The sequence below is a fragment of the Hemicordylus capensis genome, chromosome 2 (genome assembly GCF_027244095.1).
Source record: "Hemicordylus capensis ecotype Gifberg chromosome 2, rHemCap1.1.pri, whole genome shotgun sequence".
Classification (NCBI taxonomy): Eukaryota; Metazoa; Chordata; class Lepidosauria; order Squamata; family Cordylidae; genus Hemicordylus; species Hemicordylus capensis.
In genome coordinates this window covers 140,985,590-141,005,009 of record NC_069658.1, presented here as the reverse complement: position 1 = coordinate 141,005,009, position 19,420 = coordinate 140,985,590, and the positions used below count along the sequence as shown (strand labels likewise).

Below are 19,420 nucleotides of genomic sequence, written 5' to 3'. Positions count from 1 at the left end.
TTGTTGATGTCCGCTGAGTTAATTTTAGATCCCTCTCAGGCTGAATCAGGAAGGTCCCACTCTGAATGCATGTCCGCACACACTGCCTTGATACTCCTGCCCAGAACACAACTCATTCTGCACACGGAAAAAATTAGAGCGAACACTGGATGCCATCTCACTGCTGCCTATTTGTGAGTGTATCGGGGGCATTGGTTTGACCAAACCGCCCCCTCCCCCCCTTCTCAGTTAGGTAGCAGCAACAGCTTGCCAGATATGGGGAAGAAGAGCATGGCCATCGAACCTCCCTGTGTGCTTGAGAGGGCTCGTGGACATCTTGTCCAGACCTAGTAAAACCAAAGATGTGCTCCCAGGTTAGTCCCAGTCCCTCTCTTCCCCAAAGAGAGAAGCTCTTCTTGCATATGGCATTTCCCTAAATTGCTTCTCTCTTACAGAAGTAATGGCCTGTGGGCATGGGGTTCTAAATCTACATTGGATTTCTTGAGTCAAAGTCGATGGCTTTGAACTTCTTTCCAATGTCTTGGCACATCTGGTCACTGTAATTTAATCCTTCTCTCTGCAACAATAAAAACTAGCTACTTAAAGGTAAGTTTGAGCATCCATATAACCAGTTCCAGCCTTAGAACCACCCATCATTCCTTCCGCACTTTGTCACATATGACAGACTTCCTGCTTGATAGTTCAAATTTGAAATGTGCTCATAATTACTATCTTACTGTCCCTTTTAAAAATCTGAAACCTGTTAATTCCTCTCCATCTTCTTCTGGTCTGGAGCACATTCTTATCATTTCTTGCATCTTTATAGACTGGTTGTCTGGTAGCTTGGCTAAGATTAATTGTATTGTATCAAATCAATCAGTCATCTTAGCACTTTCACCTTGAACATATACTGTATAGGCTTATGTTTGCATATTTTTCATCTTCTCCATTAGTCAGCTGAAATCTCCTACCTTCTTTGCTCAGCAAGTACTGCACCCTAATTAATTAACTGATAATTAATTAATTAGCAACGTAAAGCAGAAATGTCCACTTCAGGGTGATTATGGTTTCCCAGTTCTTAGTGGCTGACATTCTAACAAAGCATTAGTGCAATGGGAGAAGTCCTGATGCTTCTGAAAAGTTCAACTAACTCTGTGCCACTGCTAGCTCAGTGGTGGGGGCAAATTTTGACAACCTGCCTTTCCCCTGGAAGCTCCCTTTGTCACCCTGATATGTCCCTGATGGCTGTACTGTCCTCAGAGACATATTTTTAGGTGACACAGAGGGCTTCCAGGGGAAGGGGCAGTTGTTGAAATTACACACACACACACTAGCACCAGTGCAGTGTTAAGTTCCACTACTGCCACCACTACACCCACACACACTAGCACCAGTGCAGCATTAGTCTGGAACTCTTCAGAAGCACTGTTGCTACATCAGTGCTTCTCTCGTTGTACCAGTCCTTCGTTAGTCCATATGTCAGCCAGTATATTTTATGCTTCAATATTCAGTATTCCTCTGGTGTTTTCATTGCAGATTTTGCTGTATTAATGTTGTTTTGTAAAAGCTCCTGTTCTTGAAATCAGATAGAGGAAAACATGCGAGTCACTGGCTAGCATCCAGACTAATGTTGTGCTCACAGAAACATGTTTTTTATTGTGCAAGCAGCAAGGCATGAGTTTTGAAAATAAGTCTCTGAAGGTCCCTCAGGTTCATATTTCTGGGAAGCACAGGTGGCTGCAGAGAGACGGGGGATCACTGAAAATCACTTCTCCCTACCAGTGGCGCTCTTATCCCAAAGCCCCAAGCCTCCGTACCCCCTTCGGGGTTCCCAAATCCTCTTTAGACTGTCCCCAGTGGTGTGGTTGCTGCTGGCCTGCACTGCACCAGGCGGCCAAGTGTGATTATGACCTGTGCCGGGTGCTTTAGAGACTGAGCAGGGAGTGGGGAAAGAAAAATGGGGGATGGGAATATGTTAAGTTGCGTATTGAAATGTTTCTGCTATTGCATATTTGCATAAATATACCCCACATGTTAAAAATACTGTGTTTGTATTTGTGTGTGTGTATGTGTGTAGGGGGATGATGCTTAATTTGCAGTGGGAGGGGGGCCTCCAGTGGGGGTGGGCTCCAAAGGCCTTTAGGTCCAGGCTCCAAAATTATCTATGTGTACCTCTGCTCCGCACTCGCATGTTTAAATCACTCTTTCACTAGCACAACAGTCTAAATGTTATCCAGTATTTTTTTAAATAAGCTACTAGTCCTCATAAATGCAGCTCAAAAGTATAAATTAACTAGCTAGGAAATAAAGAAGAAAAGAAAGTAAAGAAAGTAGCTGGATTTTTAATGGCTGGGGATTTTATATTCAGTTTCATGGTTCTCACGGAGCTGGTGAAATTTGTGCTGAATTATTCTAGCTGTCAATCACAAACTGACTGTTACCTCTCCAGACCTGTGTTAAAACTATTCTTTCAATATAACTGTCTGAAGTATATTCTCTTCAAAACACAAAGTCACATATATACCCGCTTCACAGATAGACCTGAACATTGGCAGTCTGAAGGGGGAAAAGGTTTTACAGGTGAAACTCGAAAAATTAGAATATCGTGCAAAAGTTCATTAATTTCAGTAATGCAAATTAAAAGGTGAAACTGATATATGAGATAGACGCATTACATGCAAAGCGAGATAAGTCAAGCCTTAGTTTGTTATAATTGTGATGATCATGGCGTACAGCTCATGAAAACCCCAAATCCACAATCCCAGAAAATTAGAATATTACATGGAACCAAGAAGACAAGGATTGTAGAATAGAACAATATCGGACCTCTGAAAAGTATAAGCATGCATATGTATTCAGTACTTGGTTTGGGCCCCTTTTGCAGCAATTACTGCCTCAGTGCGGCGTGGCATGGATGCTATCAGCCTGTGGCACTGCTGAGGTGTTATGGAAGACCAGGATGCTTCAATAGCGGCCTTCAGCTCTTCTGCATTGTTTGGTCTCATGTCTCTCATCCTTCTCTTGGCAATGACCCCTAGATTCTCTATGGGGTTCAGGTCAGGCGAGTTTGCTGGCCAATCAAGCACAGTAATCCCATGGTCATTGAACCAGGTTTTGGTACTTTTGGCAGTGTGGGCAGGTGCCAAGTCCTGCTGGAAAATGAAGTCAGCATCCCCATACAGCTCGTCTGCGGAAGGAAGCAGGAAGTGCTCCAAAATCTCCTGATAGACGGCTGCGTTGACCCTGGACTTAGTGAAGCACAGTGGACCAACACCAGCAGATGACATGGCTCCCCAAATCAACACAGACTGTGGAAACTTCACACTGGACTTCAAGCATCTTGCATTGTGTGCCTCTCCATTCTTCCTCCAGACTCTGGGTCCTTGGTTTCCAAATGAGATGCAAAAGTTGCTCTCATCAGAAAAGAGGACTTTGGACCACTGAGCAACAGACCAATTCTTTTTTTCTTGAGCCCAGGTAAGACACTTCTGACGTTGTTTGTTGTTCAGGAGCGGCTTGACAAGAGGAATACGACATTTGAAGCCCATGTCCAGGATCCGTCTGTGTGTGGTGGCTCTTGATGCACTAACTCCAGCCTCAGTCCACTCCTTGTGAAAGTCCCCAACACTTTTGAATGGCCTTTTCCTGACAATCCTCTCCAGGCTGCGGTCATCCCTGCTGCTTGTGCACCTTTTTCTTCCACACTTTCCCCTTCCACATAACTTTCTATTGATGTGCTTTGATACAGCACTTTGGGAACATCCAACTTCTTTTGCAATTACCTTTTGAGGCTTTCCCTCCTTATGGAGGGTGTCAATGATGGTTTTCTGCACAACTGTCAAGTCAGCAGTCTTTCCCATGATTGTGATTCCTAATGAACCAGACTGAGAGACCATTTAAAGGCTCAGGAACCCTTTGCAGGTGTTATGGATTGATTAGCTGATTGGAGTGGGACACCTGGAGCCTAGACTGTTGAACCTTTTCACAATATTCTAATTTTCTGGGATTGTGGATTTGGGGTCTCATGAGCTGTACGCCATGATCATCACAATTATAACAAATTAAGGCTTGACTTATCTCGCTTTGCATGTAATGCGTCTATCTCATATATCAGTTTCACCTTTTAATTTGCATTACTGAAATTAATGAACTTTTGCACGATATTCTAATTTTTCGAGTTTCACCTGTATTCTTCCCACCCCCAGTTGTATCATCCTTTCCATATATCAGTATAAGGCACCTGTCATTGCATTTTTAATCCTACAGTAAGCTTTTAGAAAACCCACAAAATGGCAAAACTCACATAGTACTCTTATGCTTGCATTGTATAACAAGATAATCCCCAAGATATGTTCACTCAGAAGTAAGTTCTCTTGGTTTTGGTGAGACATACAGTTTGTTCCTTTGCAAGTTTAATCAAAAGCAACTTCAGCTGAGTTCCCTGGGATTGCTTCTAATTAATCTTATATATCAGAGGTGGCCAACCTGTGGCTCTTCAGCTGTTGTTGGACTGCAACTCCCATCATCCCCAGCTGCAATAAATTTTGCTTGGGGGTGATGGGAAGTGTAGTCTAAGAAATAGCTGGAGAGCCTCCGGTTGGCCACCCCTGATGTATGGGATTATACCCTTATGCCTGATTCTCATGCTACTGACATGATGGCTGAAAAGCCACTTCCTTGTGGTTTTGTCCCACATTCATGTCATGGTTTGGTTCCAAGCCACCTCGGTAATCTGTGAAATTCTGGGTTTTGTGGAGTTGTACTGATCAGATTATTTATGTATTTCATTTATACCCCAGTTTTCTTCCATAGCATTCAAGGCAGCATACCTGGGGTTCCCAGGCAGTCACCCATTCAAACACTGACCAGACTTAGACTTACTTAAGTTCAGCAAGGTGGCTCTGTCATGTGCCTTCATACCACACTCTGATCAGCATGACTCCACATGATTCAGATATTTGTGCTATGGCATCATGGGAGAGAACTGATAATAACATGCTGTATTCATACAATTCTGGAAAGCATGGCCCTGATTTAACCAATTTTTTCTGGATGTCTTTGCTATAAACAAACTGCTTCAGAATGTGTGTCCTGCAACCTGTTTTCTTGACCCTTGCCCAACTTGGCTTATCTCATCAGATAATCCTATTATCAGAGAGGGTCTGGTAAATATTATAAATGCTTCTCCGAGGGAGGGCAGGATGCCTCCTTGTCTTAAGGAGGCTATTATTAGATCACTTTTGAAGAAAGCTACACTGGAACCCTCAGAGTTAGCTAATTACAGATTTGTTTCTAATTTTCCATTAGAAACAATGTGGTTGAGTGGGCAAAGTGGTTGAGTGGGTGGTGGCCTCTCAGCAATAGGCAGTTTTGGATGATCCAGACCCATTTCAAACTGGCTTTCATGTGGGCTATGGGGTTGAGAATGCCTTGGTCAGCTTGATGGATGATCTCCAACTGGCTATCGACAGAGGGAGTGTGACTCTGCTGATCCTTCTGGATCTCTCTACAGTTTTCGATACCATCGATTATGGTATCCTTCTGGACTGCCTAAGGGAGGTGGGATGGGATTGGGTGGCCCTGTTTTACAGTGGTTCCACTCCTACCTCTCTGGCAGATTCCAGATGGTGTCGCTTGGAGACTGTTGCTCTGCTAAGCAAGAACTGGAGTCCTACAAGGCTCCATACTGTCTCCAATGCTTTTTAAAATCTACATGAAACTGCTGGGAGAGATCATCAGGAGGTTTGATGCTGGGTATTATCAGTATGCTGATGACACCTAGATCTACTTATCCATGCTGACCTCCTCAGGAAATGGCAGATCTTCCCTAAATGCCTGCCTGGAGGCAGTAATGAGCTGAATGAGGGATAACAAACTGAAGTTGAATCCAAATAAGACGGAGGTACTGACTGTGGGGGGCCGGGACCCGAGAGATGGTTTAGATCTGCCTGTTCTGGATGGGGTTACACTCCACTAATCTCTCCTGACAGATCAGGTACATAGCTTGGGAGTGCTCCTGGACCCAAAGCTCTCCCTGGTTTCTCAGGTTGAGGTGGCGGCCAGGAGCGCTTTTTAACAGCTTCGGCTGATACGTCAGCTACAACTGTTTCTAGAGGTGAATGGCCTTAAAACAGTGGGACAACACGAAGGGACCACATAACACCGGTTTTAAAAGAACTGCACTGGCTGCCAATATGTTTCCGGGTGAAATACCAAGTACTGGTTATCACCTATATGGTCTGCTTATGGTTGCCACCAGCTCGTTTGGTGGCGACCCAGGACCAGGCTTTCTCTGTGGCTGTGCTAGGACTTTGGAATATGCTTCCTGCTGAAATCGGAGCATCTCCTTCTCTGTCTGTTTTCAGAAAGAACCTCAAGACTCTCCAGTTTTCTCAGTCTTTTAATTAGAATTATTTTTAATAATTTCAAAAACTTGTTTTAATAATTATTTTATTCTGTTGTTTTTATTGTCGTGTATTTTAATTTGTAACTTTTAAATATTTTAAATTTTGTACACCGCCTAGAGATGTACATATCAGGCGGTATAAAAATATCCTATATAATAAAACCCTAAGGTACCTGCGTCTGTGTCTCTTGCGGGTGTTCTGCGCATGCGTGGCACAGAGGCGCAGCGGCGGGCCCGGCTGGGCCGCGGGGAGGCCAGAGGCGGCGGTGGGCCTGGCCTGGCTGTGGGGAAGCCGGCGGCGGCGGCGGCGGGCCTGGCCCGGCCGCGGGGAGGCCAGAGGCGGCGGCGGCAGGGAGGCCAGAGGCGGCGGCGACGGGCCCGCTTGAGGCACAGATGCTCTGTGCTCGGGCCCACTAGTGATAAATAAATAAAGTAAATAAAACTGGTAAGGAAGAAGAATACTGTTTGTTCTTAATTAAAGGTTTATCTGCATTAAAATATACATATAAACTTGAAGAACAAATATAAACTTATACCTACCAAATTCTCTTGTATAAATGTAAAAAAGTGCCTATTATCTTACTGAAAATTTGTCTTCCAAAAATTGAATAATGAAATCCACTTTAGAAGTGAATCTGTCATTTATGTATACGGTTACATTCTTCCGTTAGGTGACTTGCATTGGGGGTGGGTGGGAAAGGCAATAGTCCATGTTTTTTTTAAAAAAATCCATATCAAAAGTGAGGAGGGCCTGGAGACCTTCCAGTTGAAAGCTATACAGATTCCAGCAGCTGTAAGAAGGCAAGTGATCAGGACATAATCCTCTTCTAAGACTGCGTCCTTTCAGTAACGCAAGATAATAATCTTGGGATTATATAGAATACTGTGACCAAGCATTTTCACAATTGTTTCTGACCTTTCAGTTCTAAACTCCTTTATTATTGGACAAATCCAGAATATGTGATAGATAACTACTGTTTTGCTTTCCCCCCCTTCAAAAAAAATCTAGGTACTGATTTCAGCATAAATGCCTTACCTTTGCCCCGTAAAGACTACCATGACTGGGCCCTTTTCCATGAGGAGTCACCCAAAAACAATTATAAGCTCTTTCAGAGACCTGCCATCACTCTATTCAACCACACAGCAACCTTTAGCCGCCATTCACACCTACCACTCACCACCCAGTACCTTGAAAGTATTGAGGCCTTAAAGTCACGGAGGTACATGCTTTCTTTGCAAAAAAAGAACAGCTTGAGGAAGAAACTTGCGCCACTTGTTTACATACAGTCAGACTGCGACCCACCCTCTGACCGGGACAGCTTTGTGAAGGAGCTGATGGCTCACGTTGAGGTGGACTCCTATGGAGCTTGCTTACATAACCGAGATCTTCCTGAGCATCTCAGAAATCCAGCTTCCATGGACAGCGATAACTTCTACAAGATACTTGCTCAGTACAAATTTGTCCTTGCTTTTGAGAATGCAGTCTGTGATGATTATATCACTGAAAAGCTCTGGAGGCCACTGAAGCTGGGAGTGGTACCAGTTTATTATGGCTCGCCCAGCGTCACAGACTGGCTTCCGAGTAATAAGAGTGTGGTTCTTGTGACGGGATTTTCGCACCCTAAAGACCTGGCACAGTTTATCAAAACTTTAGATAGTGATGACAAGGAATACCAGGCCTATCTTGAGTGGAAACTGAAAGGTGTCATCTCCAATAAGCGACTGCTTGCTGCTATCAAGGAACGAACATGGGGAGTGCAGGACATCATGAAGGACAATTACATCGATGCGTTTGAGTGCATGGTGTGTACCAAAGTGTGGGAAAATATCAGGAGACAAGTAAAGGTAATTATCCATGCCAAGCTATTAACCCACAGGGGGCTATGCCAGACCTGCTGTGTATGACCTTTAGCTGGAATTGCTCTGTGGCAGGAACCAGGTTTCAGGTCAGGTTTCTGATTTCAGGTTTCAGTACAAGTTTGGGCTAACAGAAGCAGGGACAGAGACTCGCTCTGCAGGCCCCAGGTGTATTCCCAGGGATGTTGATCTGACAGAGTCCAGGACTTAACTGAGCTTTTATATTCCACAGCAGAGCCTGATGACTGCAAGAACTCTGCCCCTTAAGTGAGTTGCAGGGAATGTAAAAGGACAGAGCTTTGGCTTGAAGCCTCACACCGTGGTATCGAGGCAAGATCTAGATATTTTGAGAAATAAATTGAGTGGCTTCAGATTACAACCCCTTTGCCCTCTATTGAGGACTCCTTGGAGAGCAAGCTGCACTAGAAAGATGCTGGTTTCATTCAGACTCCAAAAGGCCTGCTGTGCCATTTTTTTGGCCACTGCACATGCACACAGGCCATTTGCATAACCAGGATGCCATTTATGGCATCCAGCAGCAGGCCTTTGAAGTTAGAGCCTTTGAATTAGGGATGTGTGAACTGGTTCGGTTCAAGGGCTCAACCCTGGACCAAACCAGGTCTGGTCCAAGATTGAACCAAACCAAACTTTCTCCCATATGCTTGCATCATTACATCAGATTAGGGATATGCACAAAACAAGGTTCTTGCACCAGTTCCATGCTGCTTGGGGGTGGGGTGGGGAGTTTTGAGCAGGCGCTTTAAAAAGGAGAGCAGGTCCTAACACAGGTTAGAGCTCATTATTAAGCCTATTCTCTGGCAGTGATGGAACAGAAGAAATGTTTTTTTCCCTGTCCACCATTGCATCCTCTCAGTGCTGTCCAGTGGGGCTTTTCTGGGTGGTGTGGGGCCTCTTGAAATCTGGCCCTGGGCAAGATATGTTAGAACCCTCGGCAGCTGTGATGCATTTGCACAGCATTTTGAAGTTAAAGTTGCTTGCATTCACCATGAGTGAATCAACTCTACAGTTGATGCAGTGTCATTGGGAAAGGTGTCCAGAGTACCACCTGGTCCAGTTTTGCTGGAAGAGTTTCAATTATTAGTGCCCTAGGATGTGCACATGGTGTTCATTTGATTTCAGCTGATCATGTGCATGCCCGACCCTTGCCCTTCATCGTTTATTAAATCTAGTAGGGAGGGAATTTTTATCTGGGTCCAGCAGGTTCTAAATGCCTCATTGAGAGAGGGAGTGGTCCCAGCATCATTGAAAGAAGCTGTTATTCAACCAGTCCTAAAGAAACCCAGACTGGACCCAGAGGATGTAAACAACTATAGGCCTGTGGCTAATACTCCCTTCCTGGGCAAGGTGCTTGAGTGTATAGTGGCTGACCAGCTGACCAAGACACTCTTGGAGGAAACGGATTATCTAGATCAATTTCAATCAGGCTCCAGGCCTGGCTTTGGAACAGAAGCTGCTTTGGTCACCCTCTGGGGTTACCTGTGTAGAGAGAAAGATGGGGAGTGCAACCCTGTTAATTCTCTTGGACCTCTCAGTGGCTTTCAATACCTTTGACCATGGTATCGTTTTGGATAGGCTAGCCAAGTTGGGTGTGGGAGGCACTGGTTGGAGGTGGTTGCATTCCTACCTCAAGGCCTGTTTCCAAAAGGTGGTGCTGGGGGACCACTGCTTAACCCCTTGGCAGTTGTGCTTTGGGGTTCAGCAGAGTTCCATTCTTTCCCCTATGCTGTTTAACAGCTACATGAAACCACTGGGAGAGGTCATTTGGAGATTTGGCCTGAGATGTCATCAATATGTAGATAAGACTCGGTTGTCTCTCTCTGTTTCATCAGACGCAGGTGAGGCAGTGACTATCCTGAATTGGTGCTTGGATGCAGTAATGGACTGGATGAGGGTGAATAAGCTGAGACTCAATCCAGACAAGACTGAAGTACTGTTGGTTGGTGGTTCCTCTGCCTGGGTGAATGATGTTCAGCCTGTTCCAGATGGGGTTAGCACTCCCACTGAAGGACCAGATTCACAGTCTGAGGGAATTCATTGATCCAGCACTGTCGCTAGAGGCTCAAGTGGCCTCTCTGGCTCGGAGCGCCTTTTATCAGCTTCAGCTGATATGCCAGTTGCGACCTTACCTGGATAGAGATAGCTTGGCTACAGTTACTCATGCTCTGGTAACCTCTTGCTTAGATTACTGCAATGTCTTGTACGTGGGGCTGCTTGAAACTGAAGCTGGTACAAAATAGGGCTGCAAGGTTATTAACTCGGACTGGGCTCTTTCATCATATCACACCAGTGTTTCTTCAGCTGCAGTGGTTTCCAGTCCGTTTCTGGGCTCAATTCAAAGTCCTGGTTTTAACCTTTAAAGCCCTAAATGGCTTGGGACTGGGTTAACTGAAAGAGTGCCTTGCCCCATATGTCCCCACTTGGACCTTATGATCTTCTTTGGAGGCTCTGCTCTGAGTGTCCCTGCCAGATGAGGTGAGGCGGGTGGCCACTAGGGAGAGGGCCTTTTCGGTGGTTGTAATCCATTTATAAAACAACCTCCCCAGTGATGTTTGCCTGGCATGATCACTTCTTTATTTTAGACACCAGGTAAAGACCTTTCTGTTCACTTGAGCCTTTTAAATTTGATATTTAAAACTGACTTTAAAAACCAAGTTTTTAAATTGTTTTGTACTGTATTTTGTACTCTTTTTAAAATGTGTTTTTACTGGATGTTTTAATGTTGTGTTGTGAGCCACCCAGAGAACAATTGGTTATGGGGCAGATAACAAATAAAGTTGATGATGATTAGCAATATTGCTATATCACTTCGGTATAATCTACTGTTTTGTACTAGTGCTTGTGGAAACATTCAATGCAGAAACATGCCGGTTGCATTTTGATCCAAGTCTTCTTGGCAGGATTACTAGCAACAATTCATGAGATCAAACCTGTCTGGAACAGTTTAGTTTTTCAAAGCTGCACTGAATGAATCTGTCAGTCTTATTATATAGTGTTTATCTTTATTGGAGAGTGCTCTTGTAATGACTCTGTTATAGTGTGGACTTCATTTAGATATGGTTCTTACCTATTTAGCTTCCACAACTCAGTGACATGAGATGCTCCCAGACCATTCAGAAACGCAGAACTGCTTTTCATTGAGGCTGCTCTCACGATCAGCCTAACCCTGCCTAGGCTGCCCCAGGCAGAGTTAGACTGGTCATGAGAAGCGGCAGGATCCTCGTGAATCCCTCTGCTCCCCCGCATCTTACCCCTTTAATGAGCCTCTTTTAACCGAGGTTAAGGGTGCTCTCCCAACCCGGCTACCAGGTATCACAGGACTCTCTGAGAAGTCATGGAGAAGGGCACATAGAACTGCCCATCTGATGGGGGAATCCCCAATGCAACGCGCCAATGCAGACCGCCGTGCATGTCATTGAGGGATGCCTGGAGGCCGGGACAACAAGTTCCAGCCCTAGATCCTTCCACCCTGCTCTGTGCTTCATGGAGCTGCACAGAAAAGGGCTTCCCGTGTGGGCACGTGGGAGGCATGCCAAAGAGGTCGTGCTTGGTCATCTGCGGAGAAGGTAAGGTGAAAGCATCCTCCACCCCACACCCTCCCTGCCTGCCTGGGGCAATCATGTGAATCGCCCCATTGTTTGTTATGTGGTATTTGTAATGTACTTGTTTCTGCATATTTGAGCTTGAAATCGAAACACAGCTGCTATGCTCTTCTTCTTTAAGAGAAAGGGAGAGAGAGAGAGAATGAGCAGGAAATAATAGAGGACCAAAAAAGAGAGAGCAGAAAAACAGAGAGAAAGAAAACACTATTTTTGGAATATAACCAACACATACTAATATTTCATTCTCACATGAATCTCCCAGTGGTCTCTTCCATCTTCCTGAATCAGACCAGCTTTGCTTCCTCCTTTCAGCAGTATCAGGTACTACCAGATCATTCTCAGGAGCCAGAGGAAAAAGAATTAGAAGTGGGTTCCATATTGTAAGTTGGTGCTAAAAATAGGCCTCAGGTGAAAGAGGACTGTATTGGTGGGGTGAAAGAAGAGTATATTAACTTTCACATCTGAGTGCTACATGGTGGTTAACAAAACTCATCTTGTGTTTTGCTGTCTTTTGCCAGGGAATGTTGCCAAGAAGGTGGAATGCAGAAGCCAGCCACTTGAGCTGTCCCAGACCTGAAGCTTTTGTTTTTTCTCCTTCTCCAAATACACACAGAACAGCTCTGCAGGAGATGTGGATACCAAGTTTCGAACAGTCTAAGAGAGAAGCTCATGCACTGAGACAGCTGGTAGAAAGGAACAGAAATTTCACAGTTCAAGAATTTTGGACTTTGGTCTTCAGAGAATAATTTTAGATGACAGCAGGCCCTTGACTCAAACTAGGAGAAACAGAAAACATTCTGTAGAAAGAGCCTGTAACAGAAGCTTTTGTTTGTAGATTGCCTTAATGAGATAGGAAGCAGTTTTTATGACTGAACGTGCAATGAGAAAATCCGTGAATATTAATCAAGGTGAAAAAAATGCAGTTAGGTCATCAAGCAATATATATTTTTAATACTAATATAGTGTAAATGTACACTATAATTTACATTTGAGTATTAACTCCATAATTTATGCAGCTGCTCCTGAGCTAGTCCAGATATATGTAAAGATTTCCACTGAAGTGGTTCAGCTTCCTGGCATGTTTCCAAACCACACAAGCCATGGAACTCCCAAAGATCTGGGCATCGTTTATGTCATTTGTAAACATGTCAGGAATCTGAACCATGTGTCCAAAAGTCACAAGAACATAGGCTCTGGCAATATCAGATATCAGAATCTGAATTCTGACTTAAATTTGAATTTCCCCCCCATAGTGGTCCATGGGGAAATTTCCCCCCACCCCCCAAATCACCAGTTGGCCCTAGAGCCTTGAAACTTGCCACATGTGTGGAGGAGGAGGTCAGGGCCCCCTGTAGTGGATTTGAAGTTAAGTGACCAATCCTCTGATTTTTGGTGAATTTTTGAAATTCTCATTAAAAATGGTGAAATCTGAAGTTCTGGCTTGAAACAAGCCAGTTTTAGCCCTTTTTTCTATTTTTAGGCCCCCCTGCCATTCCCCCCAAATCAGAGGCCTTACCCATAGCCTTGACAAAAATAACACAGAGTTCTGCCAATGTGGACTTCATGTGTGCCAGATTTCATAGCTCATTCATTCAGGGCAAAATGGGCATGCTGTTACCTCTTTTCATGAAGGCAAAGGGCAGATTCCTCCACATGCTGTTGGAATAATGGTCCAAGGTGGGTCTTCAGCTTCAGACGTTTTTGCAAAGTTCTGGCTTGAAACAAGCCATATTTTACCATTTTTAGCCATTTTAAAAGAAAAATTTAAAAATTCACCCAAAATTGGGATTGACCCATAGCTTTGGGAAAAACAGTTTACACAGAGTTCTGCCAATGTGGACTTCATGTGTGCCAGATTTCATAATTGCATGTCCATCCATTCCAGAAATATAAAAGGGGGCAAAAGGGGCATGCTGTTACCCTTTTTCATGAAGGCATAGGGCAGATTCCTCCACATGGTTTTAAAAAAATATTTTAGCCTGTCTCAATGCAATGCATAGAGATTTCTCCCCAGCCCCCTGTGAATTCTGATGTCACACAGAGTTCATTAGGTCACAAACTGTTCTATATTTTTGAATGGGGGAGAAATTCCTATTCATTACATTGCGACAGGCTAAAATCTTTTTAAAATCTATAAAACAAAAACCATGAGCCCCACTGGCTTGGGGCTGCTGTGGGGAGTTGTGGTACAAGATGCCTTGCCCCCAAACCCACTTTGGTGCCTAGGAACCCCCGAGGGGGGCAGTTGGGGCATTCTCAAATCCTCACTATTTCCTATGGGGGCAAAGCAAAAAATTGAAAAAATCTTCAAAAAAATTATTAAAAATCACAGGAATGTCTGATGGCTTTGCAGTTCAGTGGGTGGTAGGCACTTCCTAACCCTAACCCACCTTGGTTTTGTGCCCCTAGGTGCTCTGCATAGGGAATAATGGGCCAGTTTGAGTCCCCATTATTTCCTATGGGGAAAATGTAAAAATATTTTTTAAAATCATTAAAAATCACAGGAGTATCCGATTGCTTTGTGATTCAGTGGATTGTAGGCACTCCTTGGTGCTTACCACCCAGCCCAGTTTTGTGCCCCTAGGTGCTCTGCATAGGGATTAATGGGCCAGTTTGAGTCCACATTTCCTATGGGGAAAATGCAAAAAATGTAAAAATCTTCAAAAAATCATTAAATATTGCATGAGTGTCTGTTTGCTTTGGGGTTTGGTGGTTGGTAGGCACCCTTTGGTGCCTACCACCCACCCCAGTTTTGTGCCCCTAGATGCTCTGCATAGGGAATAATGGGCCAGTTCAATTCCCTATTATACCCTATTTAGAACCTCTTAGAACTGGATTGAGTTGGGTTTGAATTCAAACTGAACTGGGGGGGGGGCGCGTTTCGAGCAAAACCAAAACCGAACCTTCCCACCTGGGTTTGAATTGAGTTCAAATTTGAACCAAATATGCCAAGCCAGTTTTGTGCACACCCCTACTCTGGAGTGGCCAGGCCAGATATAAATAGTAGAACCCTGGCCTTCTACCATTGCCTGGTGAACAGACAATGGTGCTCTTGAGTCCAGCTGAAATTCTAGCACCTGATTGTAGGGACCTGGGTCAGAGAACACACACTCGAGCTGTCTACAGCCTGTCTCAGATCCACAACTAACTGAAATGTGGAAGATGAAACTTTTCTCTACAAAGCTTGACCTGCTAAATTTCTGTTTGTCCACCAGCTGTTAAAAACATAGGAGCCTTAGCAGGAGGGAAAAAAATCTGGCCCTTGTTTGCATGTACTGCAAGTTCTTGATGTTACATACTCCCAGTACTGCACACAGAATTAGGGGCACTTATTAGCACATGTCTTTATAGCCCCAAGGCCTAATGGGTTCCTATGCCAGAAGATGGATACATGTTTAAACGGCTGGTTGCTTTTGATGATCCTTTCTGTGGCAGGTTGTTCTTTCCTTGCACTGGCAGCGTGTTGAGTTGCTTCTGTTATACCGGTGCAAGTCTGACTTTCATGATCAAACATCCATTCAGACCAGTGGATGGGTCAGAGCGCTGTTGTTGCTCAGCATGTTTGTGCATCATCAGTCCCCTCGGCATCAGCAGTTTGAGTTTAAATTTGGCAGGCTACCATTTCCTGATGCTGAGCACGAATATAAATGCATTAGCACTTGGCACCCACATGCTGACATCCAGAGACAGACTTAAAGTGAAAGCGCTGGTTAAGATTTACCCAACACCCAGTGTTTAATAATGAAATGCTGTAAGACACTGCATTCCAAACCCTTGGGACCCTCCCCTCTTCACCATTGTGTTTCTCCCAGGATTCAGTAGCATATTCCTTCTATTAGTACAGGCATTAGAATTTGCAGACTAGCAAGCAAGGCACAGGCCACCAGACTGGTGTTGTGGGCCAAGGACTTGATAAACTTCTGATTTTGCTGCCTGCCTGCGACTGCAAAAAATAGAGGGCAGGGGATGTTGTCGACAGGCCCCAATCTGGTGGCTTGCATCAGCTTGATGAGTTACAAGTTAGCAGGCCTGCATTAATACAAGTGAAGGGATACGGGGCAGTGATTGTAAATGGGAGATCTCCTTTTGTTGCCTTTTGAAAGTTAAGATTGTAGTTTTACTTCAGTGTCTATAACTCACCAAGACAGTAGATACCACAACAGGCACTGGTATGACCTAGATTTCTTGGAAGGCTGCTTTGAGATTGGAGTCAGGGCGGAGGGCTAATTCCCACGTGGCCTGTCAGTTAAGTTCTGTTGCCACAGATGGGACTCTCCTTGCTTGCCTCTTCTGCCATCCAGATGGTGACTGGCCAGCTGGGCAGTACCCTTCACAGGGGTCAGATGTGGCCCAGAATCCTCTATTTGCAAGTCCCTCCTAGATCGGAAGCTGCCTTATACTGAGTCAGACCATTGGTCCATCTAGCTCAGTATTGCCTTCACAGACTGGCAGGCAGGAGTCTTTACCAGCCCTACCTGGAGATGCCAGGGACTGAAACTGGGAGCTTCTGCATGCAAAGCAGATGCTCTATCACCAAGCTACAGCCCTTGCCTATAGTGCCATCACAGTTTTTGGAGATGTAAAGAAAGATATAACTAATTACTAGGACCACTTAATACAACTCTAGAAAGAAACTTGTCTAGTGCTATAGTCAACAGGGTTGGCTCCCAAATAAGTGTACATATGATGCACATTTAGGAATAAGCTCAGTTGAAATCAATGGGATTTAAGCATACTTACAAGCCTTGATCATGGCGGTTCTGATTACTAGTATAAGTATACAGCTCCTTCTTTATTATTAACCTTTCAGCCTCTCTGATATCATGTGGGAGTGAGTTCCATAGGTCAGTAACTGTTTGCATATGTATTTTAAGAATCTTGGTCTTTCAGTTACAGTATTACTGGTCAACAGGAATCCAATAACATCTGACTAAAAAGAATGACTTTTGGAAATAATAAAAAATATTTTGAAAAGATGTCAAGTGAGAGTTCATTATTTATTTTCTGGTGGAAAGGTTTCATACTGGTCAGTGAAAGAGCAACGGTGATGGGATTTACCAGCAGAGATGCAATATAGTTCTTTGAAGAAACATGGAGGAGAAACCTCTGAACTGGCAATTAGAGATGTGCACAAATTGATTTTCTTGATTTGTGCCCAAAAACAAAGAATCCCTGATTTGTTTTGTATCCAAATCTACCTCTCCAAATCACCCCAGATTTGATTTGTATTTGATTTGATTCAGATTTGGACCAATTCAGACCACCTAACAAGGTCCTAGGGGCACCAAATTTGGGTGGTGGGTAGGTCTGCATGGGTAGGTCTGCACCTACCAACCAAATTTCAAGGCAGTGGGACACTTTGTTGATTTTTAATGATTTTCTTTTTAGTTTTTACTAATTTTGAACATTTCCTCCATAGGAAACAATGGGGATTCAAAGTTGCCATACCCTAACTCTAACAGGGATCCCCAACTTTCTTTCTTTTCCTTTTTTTAAAGCTAAGCTCTAGCCCTTGTAGAAGTGGAGTTATGGAGCAAAATGTGCAGTCATTTTTCAAGTGTTTGATTCTTTGGTGTAGAATAACTTTTCCTCATAATGAAACCCTATGAGGATTCATTATACACCTTCGTTTCTTCTGTCCATTTTGACTATCATTGGATAGTGCGAACTGTCCACTGCCATGTGTTAATTACACACTCAGTTTATTTGTAAGGTGTTTTTGAAGTGTTTAGATTATTTGGTATGTTCATTACACACCTTTATTTTTTCTGTTCATTTTGACCCCACTGCTTTGCAGGTAGGGGTGGGGAATTAGTGGCATCCCATGTTCCAACTACTCCGCAACCCACAAGCCAATGGGTATGCAGTTTATATTTTAAGAATTTTTGAGGTGTTTAGACTCTTTGGTGTGTAATGAATCCTCATAGGGATTCATTGAAGGAAGGTTATTATACACCAAAGAATACAAACACTTGAAAAATAGTGACCACACATTTTGCTCCAGAACTCCACATCTACAAAGCTTAGCTTTTTCTTTTTTCTTTTTAAGCTGGGAATCTGGGGGAATTAATAGGAGGGATCTGAATCGTGAATTGATTCGAATCGAATCAGGCGCAATTAGATTTGTACCCGAATCTAGCCAATGGACTACAGGGGTGATTTGTTTTGTCTCCAAATCACCTGAATCAGCTAGATTTGGGTACAAATCAATTTGTACCTGAATCAATTTGTACATCCCTACTGGCAATCAATAGGGTGTGAGGGAATGCAGCCAGTTGGGGAAAATAAGCTGCTCTCTCATTGTGTTCACATGAAAGCATGTTCTGCTTGTGTACAAGCCTCGGTGAGTCCTGACCATGGATTCTATCTGCTTTTTGTAATTTCAAATAATTGAATTCCTAAATGTTTAAAGAAATTAACTATGCAGATCATCTGCCATAGAAATTGACTTGTAACTGCATTGTTAGGGGATGATCATTCCTGTTCCTCACCACATTTTTTGTTAGTTTCAACAGACCCTCTTGGGCTTCAGTCTGTCTGAATCCTTTCCAGCATCCTGCAGTTTCATTGATCTGGTGTCTGCTGAATCTGATCCTATTTGACCTGGACTTTGGCAGTTCTCAAGAACTCAAAAACAAGCCAGCAAACAATGCTTAGCAAAAGGTCTCGCAAAAGATTCAATCAAAATGAAAGTTGTATCCTCTGGGCAGCCAGGAATGTTTCTGAGAGGAAGCAATCCTCCTGCAATAATGAAAAGCTTTAAATATGTAGAAGGACTGTGAAGTGATCATCACTGAAATATTACTCCGGGTACAGACATACTTTAAAAGACAACCAGGGTCCTCAGCTGTAGGACAAGCTCCACTCCCCCACAACACCTTCACTCTCCGACACGTGTATGCTAGTTCATACCGAAAGCTATCCCAGTGCTTCAGGTTGCCTGTTTTCTCCAAGAGCCCAACACATTTTCAACTTTTAACATTTGTCTTGTGTTTAATTCTTTTTAAAGCTCCTCCCCACTATTTACTGACCTATTAAAATCTGCTTTGATAGGGGAGGAACAGTGGCTTTATGAATGATGCAAAAGCTGACCAGTCTGCATTATATGGTAATGGGGTGGGGCATGCTTCATGACTGACACAACAGCCAGCTAATCAGCGCTATGTGAATCCAGCCATTGCTCTAAACCAGGGTTTCTTAACCTTGGGCCCCCAGATGTTGGACTACAACTCCCATCATCCTCAACCACAAAGGCAATGTCTGGGGATGATGGGAGTTATAGTCCAACAACATCTGGGGGCCTAAGGTTAGGAAACCCTGCTCTAAACAAAAACAAAACAAAACAAAAGGATTTTTTTCAATCCCAGTCCTTGGAAGAAGGTTGAATTTGTGTCAGATAGAGGATGAGTGTGTTTTAGTGATGTATGCTTAGTGTTAGAAAGACTCAAACTGCCACATCTGCTGTTATCCTGCAGTTGTGAACCCCACCCTTCCAGATTTCTCACCCTGAGTGTCCTTCCTGCCTCAGAAGCCTAGGTTCCAACATATTTATTAAGGT

At 43.8% G+C, this 19,420-nt stretch overlaps 1 protein-coding gene across 7 annotated transcripts in view; it reads left to right on the top strand.

Annotated features, from left to right (window-relative positions):
• Window positions 1-16,836, top strand: part of FUT10 (fucosyltransferase 10) — a 34,874-nt gene extending 18,038 nt beyond the window's left edge. For 6 of the 7 annotated variants that reach the window (XM_053294452.1, XM_053294451.1, XM_053294450.1 and 3 more), the window contains 2 exons: window positions 7,395-8,230; window positions 12,381-16,836. In XM_053294452.1, coding sequence (XP_053150427.1) covers window positions 7,395-8,230; window positions 12,381-12,608 — 1,064 coding nt within the window. In that variant the 3' untranslated portion in view covers window positions 12,609-16,836. Of the gene's footprint in view, window positions 1-7,394; window positions 8,231-10,092 lie in introns of all 7 variants that reach the window. The other variant, XM_053294453.1, reaches the window with a different exon arrangement.
• The last annotated feature ends 2,584 nt before the right edge of the window (window positions 16,837-19,420 follow it).